Source organism: Notothenia coriiceps, unplaced genomic scaffold (genome assembly GCF_000735185.1).
Source record: "Notothenia coriiceps isolate Sejong01 unplaced genomic scaffold, NC01 NC01_scaffold00038352, whole genome shotgun sequence".
Lineage (NCBI taxonomy): Eukaryota > Metazoa > Chordata > Actinopteri > Perciformes > Nototheniidae > Notothenia > Notothenia coriiceps.
The window spans coordinates 4,920-21,160 of record NW_011371053.1 but is presented as its reverse complement, the minus strand read 5'-3'; the positions used below and the strand labels follow the sequence as shown (position 1 = coordinate 21,160).

Below are 16,241 nucleotides of genomic sequence, written 5' to 3'. Positions count from 1 at the left end.
GAATTTGAACATTTCCTTAATCGTGTGTCCATCGGGTGTCAATTTCGGGACAGTGTGACAGGGGCTTTAGGGATAAGGTGAGAAGTTCAGTCATCCGGGAGGGACTCAGAGTTGAACCGCTCCTCCTTCGCGTCGAAAGGAGCCAGTTGAGGTGGTTCGGGCACCTAGTAAGGATGCCACCTGGGCGCCTCCCTAGGGAGGTGTTCCAGGCACGTCCAGCTGGGAGGAGACCAAGGGGTAGACCTAGGACCAGGTGGAGGGATTATATCTCTTCCCTGGCCTGGGAGCGCCTTGGGATCCCCCAGTCAGAGCTGGTTGATGTGGCCAGGGAAAGGAACGTTTGGGGCTCTCTGCTGGAACTGCTACCTCCGCGACCCAACCACGGATAAGCGGGAGAAGATGGATGGATGGATGGATAATTTGGAGATTTCAAGAGACTTAAAAATATAACTTAAAGAAACTGGGATGAATGTTTTTCACTTCTTTCTGGCATTTATAGCCTGTATGATAAGGGAAGAATCTGCAGATAAATGCATAGTGAAAATAATCAGCCATAAGGTCTGTTAAGCAGAGGAATACAAAATGTTCATAGGATATTCAGAAAAATATAGTAGTAGCTTTCTATTTTGAATAATCTCAATTTCAAAAATACTATCAATCAACAAGCTCTTTTGCCATCCCTAGAGCAAATTCAAGCTAACGGTGGATGGCAAGATCGGCAGAATTTGCAGCGACGCCTGCTTCATCAACTACCAAAAAGTAAACAACCTGCAACTGTACACCTGTGGTGTCTGCAGCTCCATCAGCACCGACAAACAGTTCCTGCTGAAGGAGAAGGACGGCAGTAAGAGCATCTGCAGTGAGGAATGTCTGGTCGAGTTCAAACGGGTGAGGAATTCATTTCAAAATCACCATCAATTCATTTGACCAAGACACTGTAAATATTGAGGAACTAGTGTTGGAATATCTACAACTCCCGTTTGTGTACAAACAGCACGAGTCAGTAGGTGAATTATCAAACTTATTTACTTTATTTAGTTTGAATTGTGTTGCATGAATTGGAAAATAATTAATGATTTAATGACTGAATAAATAAATGAATGAATAAATAAATAACCAACCACATATTTAGAAAATAAGCCAGTGTAAGACAAAAATAAAGTTTTTAATTATTTAAACGGATTGGTGGTTCATCGAAAGACATAAAGCTTCACTGAGCTATATTTCATTTAAATGATTATTTAATTAGTTTTATTTGGACTACTATGATCATCTTTTGTTTTGGTTCTTGTTAGTGGAAGCCCACTTTAATTCACAGGAGTTTGTTTTTAAACATCAGGTTAGCTTTTGATTAAAAGAAAAAGGCTTATTTAAAAGAGAAAGGGAATCCACAGTATTAAAAATATGTTCTGCGTTTTAAATACAAATACACAGAGCAAATACTGAGAAACGGTATACTTTAAGGCAGTGATTCTCAAACTTTTTTCAATCATGTACCCCCTTTGAAAAATTCAGCCAAGTACCCTCTGATCAGCGCAAAAAATATTTGTTAGGGAAAAAAAGCCTATAAAGAGGTACAGTGCTGCATCATCAGTGTCTGATTTACTAAAACAACAACATTGTAACTAAGAAACACTTAAATGTTACATTTCAAATGTTACCATCCATCACTAAATTCATGGCAAACCAATTTTAACATCATGCAATAACACTAAGACGACATTAGTTGCATTGAACTGATCTTTTTAATAAGTTGTACTTACAATGTAGTGAGAAACATGGTCTTGAGCTTCACTGAGGATCTTTGTCATTCTGACAGGGAGGCAACTGCAGTTATTACACTTAGCGTTTTGAAATATGTGTAACTCTAGTCTATTAATATAAAACCCACACTGCTCAAACTTCGTTACTTTTCCTAAAACTGGTATATTTATCTCTTTTTTTCTTCTTTTTTTTCTCATTAACATAAAATAAATCTCACGTACCCTCTGCAGTACTCCAACGTACCCCTAGGGGTCCGCGTACCCCCATTTGAGAACCACTGCTTTAAGGAGTAAAGAGGAATTTTAATATTTTCAAAACATTTTCAGCTTATATAATATAAGGGTTCCCATCCAATCCTGCATGTTTGCTCACTTTGTTTCTCTGCTGTTACTCTTTCACATCTTTACAGAAAATTGAAACGCCTGAGCTTTGCCCCATGTGCCGGACGTCCCATCAGTTATCGGACATGGTGGAAAATAAAAACGACGAGGGCTGGTTGGACTTCTTCTGTAGCAACAGATGTATGATGGTACACAGATCTCAGTCTTCAAATGGCTCAGGTACTGCACTCAGTTTATTTTTTGGCTTGACTATGGCTGTCATGATATCGGACTTTCTCTTCACAATTATCAAGGAAATAATGCTGCCAGTCATATCTTAACTTTGTTTATTGTGCATTTTGACTCTTTTCGCCAAATTAATAACTATCATAGAACTAATATAAGGAATTTGGCAATGAAAGAAAACTGGAATATTTACACAATATTGTCATAATGTCATATGTTTATTATTAACATGATACCAAGATTGCATTTTTTCCAATATCAAGGTTATCCTCTATCAGTATATTTTAACCCCTGTTTTAGCGCTAAATTATAATGTATAGCTTTTTAACGGAATAATTGATGAGCTTTGACAAAAGTTCACACATTTAAGACAAGCAACGGGATGCATTTACCAGCCTACTGTTCTAAGAAAATAGCAGAAACTTTTTCCGATCGCTTTTTGAGTGAAAGCTCATTATTATTAATACTGCTTATCCCATCTAATGTTCTTTCAAGTGAATTCAGAAAGCAATCTCTGTAGACCATCATCTATGACCACTTAAAGGTAGGGTAGGTAAGAATAGAGAAACCAGCTCAAGTGCGCTAGAACCGAAAAAAATCTGCCCCTTCCTTCAGACTTCCTACAGTGCCCCTCCTCCAACACACACAAACGCGCACATGCCCAATGAGGGCACGAGATAAGTTTGTGCACAGATGGAAGGCTGACAGGCAGGTAGGCCATCCAGTTATTTTAGCCGGGCCGGCTCAGATTATTGGTCATGCTTTTTACAGCGCTACGGCTTCCACAGATGACATTTTTTGATGTATTTATTGTCAAAGCACTTCAGATATTCATTGCTATCGGGATGTTAAGAGCATTCTATGGAAAATAACAACAAGTGTATCTGAAGTGAATTACCTACCCCATCTTTAACCCTCTTTTTAACATTTCTTTATAGGAAGGAACTGCCCATCTCCAGAAGATTATGACATCAAAGAAGTGAAGCCATCACTTGAAGATGAAGAAATGAAAAAAGTGAAGATTTTGCAAGAAGAGATAGAAATTACAGAAATGAAGCCATCGCTACAAAATTTGGATTTTGTGAGTATTATGTTTGTAACCCACTTTCTCTGCAGTGGAAGCAGGGTTTGGGATAGTGGCTGAGAACTTCAGGCTTTATTACTTCCCACAAGGAAGCGTTTATATAGATATCATGAAGCGTTATAGCCTTCATAATATCTATTGAGTGCAACACATGTTTTTTATTTAAAGGTCCCAGGTCATGGCCATTTCCACTGATCATAATTCCATTGTTGAGGTCTACTAGAATAGATTTATATTGTGCAATTTTCCAAACTCACTTTGGTTTCTCATACAGCATCTCTGTAAACTACGTGTATTCACTGAATTTCACTCTCTGCCTTTAACAGCTCGTTGTAGCTCCAATAGCTCCAGCCCCCACCCTCCCTGTGAGCACAGTGTGCTCTGATTGGTCGGAACGTTGTGAATCGCGCTGAGCTCCGTGGAGGTGTGGTTTCCTTGTTTAGCGATACACAGCGAAACACAGCCAAACTCACCCTGAGCACACACAAAGTCAGAGCCGAAGTAAAAACNACGATAACCTGATTTGCCCGGCTATTGACCACCGCGCGAATGTGATTAAGCGCGCGTATTCGCGTATTGTCATGCGGGCGTGAATGGACATCAGTTTAGTGTCAACCGTTTTACGGTATCATTTGGCCTGCTACTATGGCCGATGTGAACATTTTTTATTTATTTTTTTATTATTATTATAAGTACGGTACGCTAGATGGGTCGTGATTGCGAACACGCTACGCTAGGCGAGATAAACGCTAGTTGTATAAGGTGGGACTTACATTTACTATTCGAAATTTCTGTCTATGTACTAAATTGTTGAATTCTCGTTGTATAAACATACAAACGAGAATATCCTCTTGTATGTTTATAGACACGTGTCCGTCAGTCGCGGGTTAGTAAAAATTGAATGACTTCAGAAAAAGAAAACAAGCAAGAATATTAGGAACATTAGTCTTACATTAGCTTATTAATTATACGCCGCGTGGGCGATAATTCGTCGGATTTCAGACTTCCGACAATAAACTTTTATCACTGCTTCCACGGACGCATTACTGATTTGTTATTGAACAGCCTAAGAGTAAGTCCAGCGGTTTACAACTGTGGACGCCAGCACTGCCACTGTGACTTCCGTCTCAGAGGGGGACGACCCTCTTCTCAGTTTGTGAAGACACCTGGACTCTACAGAGGATGTAAAGCGTTATTTTTCAAAGGTCTAACCGTTCGTTGTCCATTACACAAACCCAAACTGAAACAAACAGCAAAGTCATTTCCTTACGACATTCTAGTTAGGCAGTTAGTCAAGGACGACTTGAGGGAGAAACAAAGGACCACGACGTCAGAGAAAGGCGAGGAGCTAGAGTCCGTGTCACCTTAGGAGGGGGCAGTAGTGATTTGCAAATACGAGGCGAGCGATCACGAAACCGAATTCGTAGAAGGCACGGTGATTTTCGAGACGTGACGTTCATCCGTCTGTGATGTGTGTGTTGTGTGTGTGTGTGTGTGTGTTTGTGTTGTGTGTGTGTGTGTGTGTGTTGTGTGTGTGTGTGTGTGTGTGTGTGTTCGTCCCCCGCGGCGGTTCCCTAAAACCGCGGTACTCTTATATAGTTTAACCCCGGGGGGTGAGTGGTCCGGTCGGTGCCCGTTGGTTCGTGTTAACGACATTGGTGTGGAGGTCTTGCTTTGGGGTTGGGATGGTAAGTAAATATACGAAATTTATATGAGGTGGACATGTCCGAACGTAGATAGAAAGCATCAGTTATGATTGGCGTGATTATAATGACCTGTCAAGCTCGACACTTTATATTGTGACGTTCTGCACCGCTTGTAAGACGCCTTCATCTTAAGTGATAAACTATATGGTCGATTTGTAAGACTGTATCTGGAGTAGATCAGTAGAAAATACCATCATTTACGGAAAAAATTATTATCGTGGAATACTTACCTTGTAAGAGTTGTACTTACCGTATTGGTTTTATTTATATGTACTGGAAAATAATTTTATTCACTTGTAATTGTGGTTGTTTTAGTACAATATTTACGGATGTTGGTTTTTTATTGTATTGTCGTCTAAATTTAATTTATATGTATGTTGATGTTTATTCGTCAATAATTTCACCTTATGGGCTTTCCTTACTTTTCCGGAATACCACACGGTTAGTCTCCGGAAATGGACAAAGAGGTCAGAAGAGTGTAGTTAGACTTCAGGAACGAGTCGGATGAGTGGTTCTCGGGTCGCGACGAAGGATGTCGTTTCAGTGCTATTCAGGAACTTCAGGTCGAAAGATCGTTCGACGGAAGTTTACCTGTCGTTTTACCGCTGACGTTTCGGACCAGACTCGTGATCACCTGGAGTTTATCAAAAAAATAGTTAAAAATCGAATGATTTTCGAGAGGTTGGGGACGTTGTCAGTGTTCCGTTCACACGTTTTATATGCATTATATGCATGTACGTTGTGAAGAGGTTTTACGAAAACGCGACGTAGAACACTTAAGCGAAGTCGCTCTTGGTTCTCCCCTGTCAATCCACCTTCACCGTCTATGTCAACAAAAGTCACGAATGAAGTAAAAAGTTGAGCAACATTTAGAACTTATAAACTAAGTCAAACAAACCGTTTGTCTTCCCTGAAATAGGAGTCGTAGACGGGTGAAAGTCTTGTCGTCTTTTAAGAAGGGTGTTATGTAACTCACCACGCTTGGATCACCAGATAGGACTAACAGGTAACTTTCATTTTTTTGTGGACACAAACGTTCTTGTGGCAAACCGACGTACAGGCCGGCAGGAAGAGAACTCTCCAGAGTAGTACCTTAGAGAAAAGGAAAAAGGAGAAACGCCTTAGAAAGAAGTGTTCCCGCTCACGACAGATTGGGCAGGGGCGGCCCTGTAGGTAGATCATTTGGGCTTGGTCATTTTAAAAGTAGCTCCCAAGCTGAAAAAGTGTGGGCACCCCTGATTTACATGATATCATTGGAACTAAACATTACTTAGCAAATAAAAACATAAATATACAAACTAAAGTGTCTACAAAGGTTATTTGTGCAATAAGTCAACTTGTAACTTACATGGCAGTAGAGCAAATTGAACTGTGAGCTGCAGTTTTCAGAGCAGAACTCTTTGTCAGTTCCTTCAAACTTTGCCGTCACCACCGCCTTAGAGATGGAGGAGCAGTGCGCACACGAGCCACAGTGTTTGCCCCACTTCTTTCCCAGCTCCTGTCCAAAGAACACCCTGCAGCCTGGGAGGAGAGAAGGGAGGCTCAGAGATTCACAGCTTTATAATCCTGAATTTCATTTATTTGTGTTGCTTTTCTTGATTTTAATCATATAAGTGCAAAACAAAAAAAGGATAGAGTATTTGAACGTGCTTCTCACCATCGCTGCAGAAGTAGCAGTCTTTGCCGTTGACCTTCTTGACGTCGTCGATGATGCTTTCGTTCTTACAATATTCACACTTTCCCGTGATGTTGTTGATGCTCTTAAACTCTTGAGAGCACACCAGGCTACACAAAAAAAATATTTTTCCCTGTGCGGAAACACACAGTGTAAAATAAAAACATCAAAGCGGCATTACTGTTTCTGAGATATCACGGTTAGAGGATTGAAGCTGTTCTGAACAGTAGGTCAACATTGCCAAAGCAGAACTTTGTGAATCAATGGACACAACACGACTCTTAATCACATCCTCTGGTTTAACTAGCTTTCTGTTCGAGCTGCCTATTCCATCTTTGAAAATGAAACACACCTTTTTCTCGATGACTTTGGGTGCACTTTTAATCTTGCGACGACACTGGGCACAGGGCAGTGTCTCTGGTGCTTTGAGGAAGTCGCCTTGGGTTTGGTCTGCGGCTCCTGTTGTTGAGGTAGGGGCAGGAGTCGTGTCTTTATGGGACTCCTGTGGCAAAGAAAGGTACAGAGGTTTTAGAGATGAGTAGGGGTAGTGGTGGTCTAATGGATAGTGAGGTAGGCTGAAGATCGGAAGGTTGTGAGTTCAAATCCTACCAGGAACACCACCACTAGTTTGTAAGGCACTTAGCCCTTAGTTACTCCAGGGAGAATGTCCCTTTAATTGGTCATTGTAAGTCGCTTTGGATAAAAGCGTCAGCTAAATGAAATGTAATGTAATGAGTGAGTGACATCTAGCAGTGAGGTTGCCAACAGAATACTCCTCCACTCATCCCTTTTTTTCCAAGAATGTTGGAGGAATATGGCGGCCTTCACGTAACGTAGATACTGTATACTATTGTTGGTCTTTCTCTCTTTATATCATTACAATTGTATTCAAGCAGTAGTGATTTTATATTTTAAAAACTGTGTAATATCCATCATCAATCAAAAGGTATTCCATTTAAAATCTTCTTAATGTATTCACACTGCGTAGTCTTGTGGGTGTGGCTAAAAAGAGGAGTCAAGGCTCCATCTCCACCCTGAATAATACCCAGTCTCCTTTTGTATCTTTTAAACTTGATATCCCCTAAACTTAAAAAGGACTACTATGTTATACTAGGGTTGGTGGAAGTCTGCCTGAAGGAGGCCCAGAGGAGTCCCTCTTTCATTATATCATTTTCTTCCTAAAAGTAAAGTGCAACTTTCTGCAACAGAGGAGCACTGCAGTTTTTGGCAAAAGTGCGAATGTATCGATTCCTTTCCCTTTTTTTATTTTTCAGAGCTGTCATTTAGGAAGAAAAGTATGAGCTTTGAAACTAAAACACTGGCTAGTGAAAGCTGTAGGTATTACCTTAAAAGTCATGGCACAGGTTAGAGAGCAGAAGTTCCTGATGGAGGCATCTGACATGGCGAGGTGGCAGGCTGGTAATGTCTTCTTACCACACAGGTCACAATTTCGTGGAGTACCTGGGAAGGAGAAAAGGTTTTGATGATACAAAAATTGCAAAATTAAAGAAACATAACTAGTATCACAAGTATTAGTAACACTTCAGTAAGACTTAGATTTCTTCGGTTTACACGCCAGGGACAAGACAAGAAAATGGAATATGCAAAATCATAGATTTATTGTTGTTTTTACTGTAATAAACCTTCACTCAACTCTACACACTGGAGACCGACTATTTCTTTCAAGTGTGCAATTCTGTGTCGAAAAGTTCAAATGTGGTCATATATTCCATAGATGTTATTTTATCTTGCTGAGCATCATTGCACTGGGTTTCTATCATTTGTGACTGGAGTCCAAATATATTTACCCTACAGTCTGTATGTTGTTAATATATTTGATACATGGCTTCAAAAACAAGACTTGGAGGACAAGGGATAACACCTTTTAGGCATCGTGGTTTCGTTAAGGGTTGACTGTGAGCTCCAATGTGACAGTATGATTGCCTAACACGATCAACACATTTTCTCAAACGTCAGTCATTATTTCATTGGTTGGTTATTGCTATTATCGGCATCCAAAATCCTTAGAAATAATTGACGTGCAATTTATTCGCAGAAATGATTTAGTTTGGACTGAAAATACTTAAATCCTCTCTATTTACATTTTGAGGATTTAGACCAATCGACTGCATTACATTTTATCTTCATTGACATACCTATTTCATTGAGAGCTATAATTAAAAGACAGGTAGAGAAAGAGAAGTACAAAGATAAAGGGCAGCTGTGTTGTCAACGTTTAAGTGCAGTACCTGCTGCGTTCACTGCCTGGATCTTGGCTGCCATCACACAACTGTAGTTACAGAAGAGCTCCACCAGGTCCTCGCTGAATTGGTTTTCACACATTTCGGACATTAAATGGGAGGTGCGGCACATGGCACACGGCTGCATAGTCTTATTTTTCTGCAAAGAAATAAGAAAATAGCACAGGTAATAAAGTAAATTCACTGACTGAGTATAACTAAGAGCATTACAATTTAGTAAGTAATTTATTGGAAGCAATAGCCACGTTCACACCGCAGTACTGAGATGTCTCCTACAGTTCCGAAATGTCACGTTCACACCAAAAATCCTTTACATTACCATTACTTTAAAAAACATATTTCAAAAACCACGGGCAGTTATGGCGAAGTCCATAGGGACTTGGCTTGGCAACTGGAAGGTCACCAGTTCAAGTCCCGGAAAGACGAAGTGCTACCGAGGTGTCCCTGAGCAAGGCACCGTTCCCTACATTGCTGCCCGGGCGCCGTACATAATGGCAGCCCACTGCTCCTAACACTAGGATGGGTCAAATGCAGAGAAACCGTTTTGTTACATAGTACCTGTACTACGTAATGACAATAAGTTGAATCTTCAATCTTCTATAGTAGCCCAGAAGGGACAAATGATACTCTATAAAGGGGCATTTTGGTGGCAATGTGCAACCTCACCACTAGATGGCAATGAATACACACATTTTTGTTTTTTTATCACTGCCTTAGCCCAAAATAATTCAGTACCATTACCATAACATTCACAAATAACTTAACTTGATACAGCTAAGAGCCTTGAAGTAAATTCTGAAACTTGGATGAAAGTGTACTTTTAAAATAATGTTTTTTAGATTGTGTTACCTGTTTGAATTGGGTCAGACACTCGGCACTGCAGAGTTTGATGCTGCCGCCCTCCGTCTTGAGCATGACTGATTTGTCGCAGCGGGAGTGACAGTTCTCACAAATTGACAATTTGTTGATGTTGCAGAAGCGGAGAAAGCAGGGCTCGCTGCAGATTTTGTGGACGACGTCCTGCTTTATGATCTCATGTTTGCTCTGCAGGACGTAGACAAACAACAGAATATCAAACATAACTCATTTCATTCCATATAAAGCAAAAGAAGAACGATTATCGGAACGTGGCCTATAAGACAAACATGTAGTTGTTTAAAAGGACACAGTTTGTAGTTAGTTGCTTAGATCATTCTTATAGCAAGCATTGTTTTCCCGTTATTGTAGGACAGTGAATTAGAGCCACTGTACGGAAACAAATAATTAATTAATTAGCCCGGCAAAAGGATTATACTCAGATCAGAATATCAAGATTCAAGTCGTAAATTTACCAGATATATATTCTCTGAGATAAGAAAAGCGTACTTTTGTAATGAAGAAATATTTTTGTTGGAGATTCAAGTCAATGAATCAAGTTGCTTAATTTTAAAGAAACATGAACTCTAATTGATTCTTTTAATATGTTCCCTTTTCTCTTACAATGCAGTATCTGGTGCACACGCTGCATTGTGACTGAGATGGGATCGGCTCGAGGGAAATTTTGGTCGACACAACTCTCTTGTAGTTGAAGGAGGACAGGCAGGTCTTGCTGCAGAAATCCATAACCGTCCCCTCGTTATGCGCCTCAGCCTGGAGGACGTCCTGAGGCTGTGTAATCCCCCTGAGAGTACGAGGAAGGCTGAGATCAGTTCAAACTCATCTTGAAGCTTATATGAGTTCAGCTGGAGAATATTTAAAACCAATTTCTTTCAACTTGTCAGAGGGACAGGAGAAATGTTGACTCACTGGAGGCAGAAGTGGCAGGTCTTCTTAACTTGGTAAAATGTCCAAAGGCAGTGAGTGGAGCAGAATAATTCAGCGTGGCTTTGCCTCTGGAAAACCGTCTCTCCGTCCATCAGGGGCTGTTTGCAGTTGAAGCAAGACGCAGGCAGATTCATGTGGGCTAGAGTAGGCGCTGAAGACGTAGAAGAGTCTTCTGTTAAAGAGAAGACTGATCCAATCTTCAAGTCCTCCTGTCAGAAACGAAAAGAGAGTGATCAATAAGCTGCTAATATTGTTTTTACTGTTATCCTAATTACTATTGTTGATATAGTTTTCCTCCTCATACAAAGCGTTTCATGTGTCCTACCATAGCAACATCATCTCCGGCCTTAGGCTCATACTTGATGTCTTGAGTGGGAATGGCTGATGGGAGATTCTGGCTGTACTCTTGTTCATCATTGGGCTCTTCTTTGATCTTGATGAGGAGTGAAGAGAGAGACGGATTAGTTGTAACGTTTACAACAGTCTGTGAGGAGAACTGCTGTTGTTGGGGTTTCTTTTGTTTGCACTGCAATACACTCAAAAATAAATAATTGTGGTACTCGTAATACTGAAGTCCGACTGTCGGTGATATTACTTATCAAGCACAAAACAAGCTATACTGCTATACAGTACATCAAACACATTACTACAGAAATTGCAGAAATCATATTAATTCAACTGCCTCGAATCAGGAATCTGTGGCTTTCAATAATAACAGAAGAAAATCAACATCATTTGTATGTATAGATTTTATATTTATATATATATATATATATATATATATATCGTTTCCCACTGTAGAGTGAGGGGATTCTGCCTGGAGAGAAACAGACAAGCTGGGAGAATGTGTATTATTTGTGTATCGGGATATTTGTAAAATGTAGGCAGCTGTCTATGCAGATTATACATCACTAAAAGCCCAAAATATAAACTCAAGTGTCAAACAAATGTGGAGTCTTTCTAGGCAAAAAAATATATATAGTGGGAGAATCACTAACCCTGCTCTCCGGTGATTAAAATTGAAGCTCACAAAGATCGATTTCAAAATCTTAAAAAGGGACAGTTTGTTTGATTTGGCAGCATGGAACCGCCAATTGCAAAACGGTGGTTATACCATGTTTGCATAGATAGATAGATCCCCATAAACACTGGTCCTTTGAAATCTGGCATACAGGGTTTATTTAAAGCTCCCATGTCATGCTTTTCCAGTTATTACCCGTCCCCTTGTGTGTTATGAAGGTTTTTCTGCATGTAAACGGTCTGCAGAGTCAAAATCCTCAAAGTACACCCTGTAGCGAGTAAAACTCTAACACAGAAAAGACCTCCCCAAAACTCCTCGTTGGAGATACGTCAATGTCCATTGATTCTTCCGGGTAACTCATGATGTCATGCGTTTCCCGGAACCAAATGGACCAATCCGTGGAGCCGTTACGTTACGTCCCCAGAGCAGTTACGTTAAGCCCCCGCTGATTGGTCCAAATTGACCAATCCACGGACTTCCTCACACACACACTCAGTGCATGCAGCTCTGCTGATCTCTCCTCCCTGGCTGCAGGCTGATAACAGACAGTTGGGATCGCGGCGAAATTCTCTCTGCAGACCCATTCTCACAGCGTTTATCAACCTTTTTCTTACTCAATATCAAGCCACACTTATTGTTTTTACTTCGGCTCTGACTTTGTGTGTGCTCAGGGTGAGTTTGGCTGTGTTTCGCTGTGTATCGCTAAACAAGGAAACCACACCTCCACGGAGCTCAGCGCGATTCACAACGTGAACCAACCAATCAGAGCACACTGTGCNATCGTGCGTTTACATGCAGATGCTGGGATCCTGAACGGTGCAGCTGGAGCGCTGTGCCCGCATTGACGTCACCCATAATTTGGCGGGAGTTGAAGAATCTCCGAAGATTCTTCAACTCCCGCCAAATTATGGGTGACGTCAATGCGGGCACAGCGCTCCAGCTGCACCGTTCAGGATCCCAGCATCTGCATGTAAACGCACGATGGCGGACACAGCAGCAAGCTCAGACAGCGATGACAGTTTAATTTTGAACGTGTCTGAGAGCTCATATGAGGCTGAAGGATCGGTTTATTTTGTATCTGTTAGAAGTTTAGGAATTAGGTGCGTCAATATGGGCGATCATACGGTCATGTAGCCAGTGGTGGACTGGGACTAAAAATCAGCCCGGGACTCTCGACCGGCCCACTTCGGTACAACTAGTAAATTGTCAACGGGGGGAGTGGGGGATGTGCTAGTGACTTATCCGACCGGCCCACTTCGGTACCGGCCCATCGTGATTCGTCCCGATGGCCAGTCCGCCACTGCACCCAGCCCAGCCCACGTAAACTGTCAACGGGGGGAGCCTCGCTTCGGGGAAACGGTGGACCTAGTGTCCCGATCGGAATGGGAATAATAATAATAATAATAATAATAATAATAATAATAATAATAATCCGTGCATTTTATCCATTAATTTCCCCAACATTATGGTAAAAAAACACACACGTTTAATCCATGTTGGTGTATAGGCCTACTACTACAACCAGTGGTGTAGTGGGGATGTTTTTACTGGGTGGACGGGGTGGTGGGTGGACGGAAGACACTATGGACGCGCTCGTGAACTGTCAACGGGGGGGGCTTGGGGACCTCTGTGTCGCCTGTCAGCGCAACTTACATGATGCCGTTTAGACAATATAATAATAAAGGGCGGTGCCGGCTGTCAGCGAACCGATCCGGCCTTTCTGCGCGACTATCACTCACATGCGGGACATAATCTCANCTTCCACACACCTTCACCTCCTTCTCCACTTGTCACGGTCACCGTCATGGTCACATCTAACTACTCCTACTCCGAGGTCATTTCCGTTCTCTTTCCACGTGCTTTCCCTGTCTGTTTCACTTCCTTTCCTCCTGTCTGTTTCACCCTTTCTCCGTCTTTCACTCTTTTCCTGTCCTGTTCACCTCCTTGCTCCTGTCCTGTTTCACTCTTTTCCTGTCTGTTTCACTTCCTTTCTCTGCTGTTTCACTCCTTTCCTGTCTGTTTCACTCCTGTTCTCTGTCCTGTTTCACTCCCTTTTCCTGTCTGTTTCACTCCTTTCTCTGTCTGTTTCACTCCTTTTCCTGTTGTTTCACTCTGTTTTGTCCTGTCCCCCTCACGTCTTTCCTGTCTGTTGTCACTCCTTTCTCTGTCTGTTTCACTTCCTTTTCCTGTCTGTTCACTCCCTTTCTCCTGCCGTTTCACTCCTTTCTCTGTCTGTTTCACTCCTTTCCTGCTGTTTCACTCCTGTTCTTGTCTGTTTCACTCCTTTTCTGTCTGTTTCACTCCCTTTTCCTTCTGTTTCAAAACTCCTTTTCCTGTCTGTTTACACTCCTTTCTCTGTCTGTTTCACTCCTTTTCCTGCGTTTACTCCCTTTCTCTGTCTGTTTCACTCCTTACTGTCTGTTTCATCCTTTCTCTGTCTTTCTCTGTCTGCTTTCACTCCTTTTCCTGTCGTTTCACTCCTTTCTCTGTCTAGTTTCACCCTTTTCTCTCCTTTTCCTGTCTGTTCACTCCTTTTCTCTGCTGTTTACTCCTTTTTCCATGTCTGTTCTCACTCCCTTTTCTCTAGTCTTGTTTCACTTCCTTTTCCTGTCTGTCGAGAAACAGTAGCGAGAGATGGCATATGGGCGACCCAAGTTCCTAGTAAACGACAATTTGGACATCGTTCTGTTGGATGGACTACAGAACTCCGGGAACTATGTATGAGATACTGTACGTCAGAGTGGTCACTCCGGTCTAGTCGTCGATCACCCGACTCTCGATAAGTACAGTAAGTACTACGATAACAGGAGAGTGACAGACCCGATTTCTCATGACGTTACTGTAACTCACACTATGTTAAGAAGGTCAGACCTTTAGAGTGAGCTGTATCTCTGTCGGTTATAGTGCGCGAATTGCTTCTCTATGGTCCGAGAATCTCTACGCTACCCTCAGTGAGGACAGACTCCCGTTGTGACGAACGACGAGTTTACCTGACGAACGTGGACTTAAAACGTACCTTGTGACCAGCGTCCTCCTTTTTCCTTCTCTAAGGTACTACAGAGAGCTTACTCTTCTGCTAGTCCTGTTACGGTCGTGACCACAAGCACGGTTGTTCACAAAAAAAATGAAGTTAACCTGTTCCAGTCGAATCTGTGATACCAAGGCGTGTGGTGAGTTACATAACAACTTCCGTAAAAGACGACAAGACTTCAAACCGTCTAAACGACTCCTATTTCAAGGGAAGACAAACGTTGGGTCGACTAGTCCTTACATAAGTTCTCTAGAGTGTTGGACTCAAACTTTTACTATTCTGTGGACTTGTACACATACGACTGGTGAAAGGTGTGCATTGAACGGGAGAAGCCAGAGGACTTACGTAAGTGTTCTAAGGTTCGACGTTTCGTAAAACCTCTCACACGGGGGAACATGCATATAATGCATATAAAACGTGTTACGGACACTGAAACAACGCTCCCAAACTCCTCGAAAATCATTCGAATGTTTAACTATTTTTTGATAAACTTCCAGGTGATGCAGATCCTGATCCGAAACGTCAGAACGGTACGACAGGGTAACATTTCGGTCAATCGATCTCTTCGACCCTGAAGTTCCTGAATTATGCTCACTGAAAACGGACATCTTCCGATCGCCGACCCGAGCAAACATCATTCCGACTCGTCTTCCGATCCAAAAGAAGAGGGCCCTGGCTCTGTAGAGTGTACATGACACATATGATAATATATTCTTTAATATAATAATATTAGTATTAATATGATAACGGTGATTAACATTTTATTTACCTAATACAGACTGATCACTAAACGCTTCAAACATCCTAAATAGACTAAAGCAGTTTTTTGTCACGTTATATTAATGTTAATTATTGATGAAAGGGTACTTACATTTTTTTTCTTAATGTTTTAAACATTTTGGGGCCCCCTGCTAGTCACGAGGCCTTAGAATCGTCCTAACCTTTCACCCCCTTACGGCGCCCCTGCACACACATACACACACACACACTCTCACTCACTCTCTATGATCACATGTATATCATGTGCACAACAACAAAGGCATTCATTGTATGTTTCATCAATTACGTAAGTTGTTTAAAAAAGACCCTATTATGTAGCTGCATTTACTTGGAGCTCACACACTGTAAAGACATCTGTAGATTCAATTTATTTGTAAAAAATGTGAATGTATGGATGAGATAAAAAATGTATGGCTAATGACATCATAAAATATGACCACAGTCATTCAAAAATAAACTTTGAATGTAGAAAAATAAAGACGATGTGGTACAGCCTGTGTTGTGATAAACGCTACAAATACTCTCTTCAGTTGCTGTGAACATCTTTGTT

The 16,241-nt window shown here is 41.5% G+C and overlaps 1 protein-coding gene and 1 long non-coding RNA gene across 2 annotated transcripts; one reads left to right on the top strand and one right to left on the bottom strand.

Annotated features, from left to right (window-relative positions):
- The first annotated feature begins 686 nt into the window (after positions 1-686).
- Positions 687-3,405, top strand: LOC104968153 (uncharacterized). Its single transcript, XR_800796.1, has 3 exons — positions 687-888; positions 2,174-2,324; positions 3,269-3,405. It is a non-coding gene; the product is annotated as an uncharacterized lncRNA (long non-coding RNA).
- Positions 3,406-4,480: 1,075 nt separating this feature from the next.
- LOC104968162 (zinc finger MYM-type protein 4-like) lies at positions 4,481-13,686 on the bottom strand. The gene is made up of 12 exons (XM_010797734.1): positions 13,681-13,686; positions 11,185-11,292; positions 10,842-11,068; positions 10,536-10,716; positions 9,906-10,100; positions 9,045-9,195; positions 8,141-8,256; positions 7,148-7,297; positions 6,778-6,928; positions 6,469-6,641; positions 5,712-5,754; positions 4,481-4,587 (listed from the first exon to the last, which is right to left on the bottom strand). Exons 1-12 carry the CDS (start codon positions 13,684-13,686, stop codon positions 4,481-4,483), a joined length of 1,608 nt encoding a protein of 535 aa, XP_010796036.1.
- Positions 13,687-16,241: the final 2,555 nt, after the last annotated feature.

Bases quoted from the DNA above. Each gene is read 5' to 3' on its own strand.
- LOC104968162 (XM_010797734.1), bottom strand. The intron at 8,257-9,044 runs GTACTGCACTTA...TCTCCTTCCCAG, and splicing joins CCAGGCAGTGAACGCAGCAG to GTACTCCACGAAATTGTGAC. The intron at 5,755-6,468 runs GTAAGTTACAAG...GATAAACTCCAG, and splicing joins TCAATTTGCTCTACTGCCAT to GTGATCACGAGTCTGGTCCG.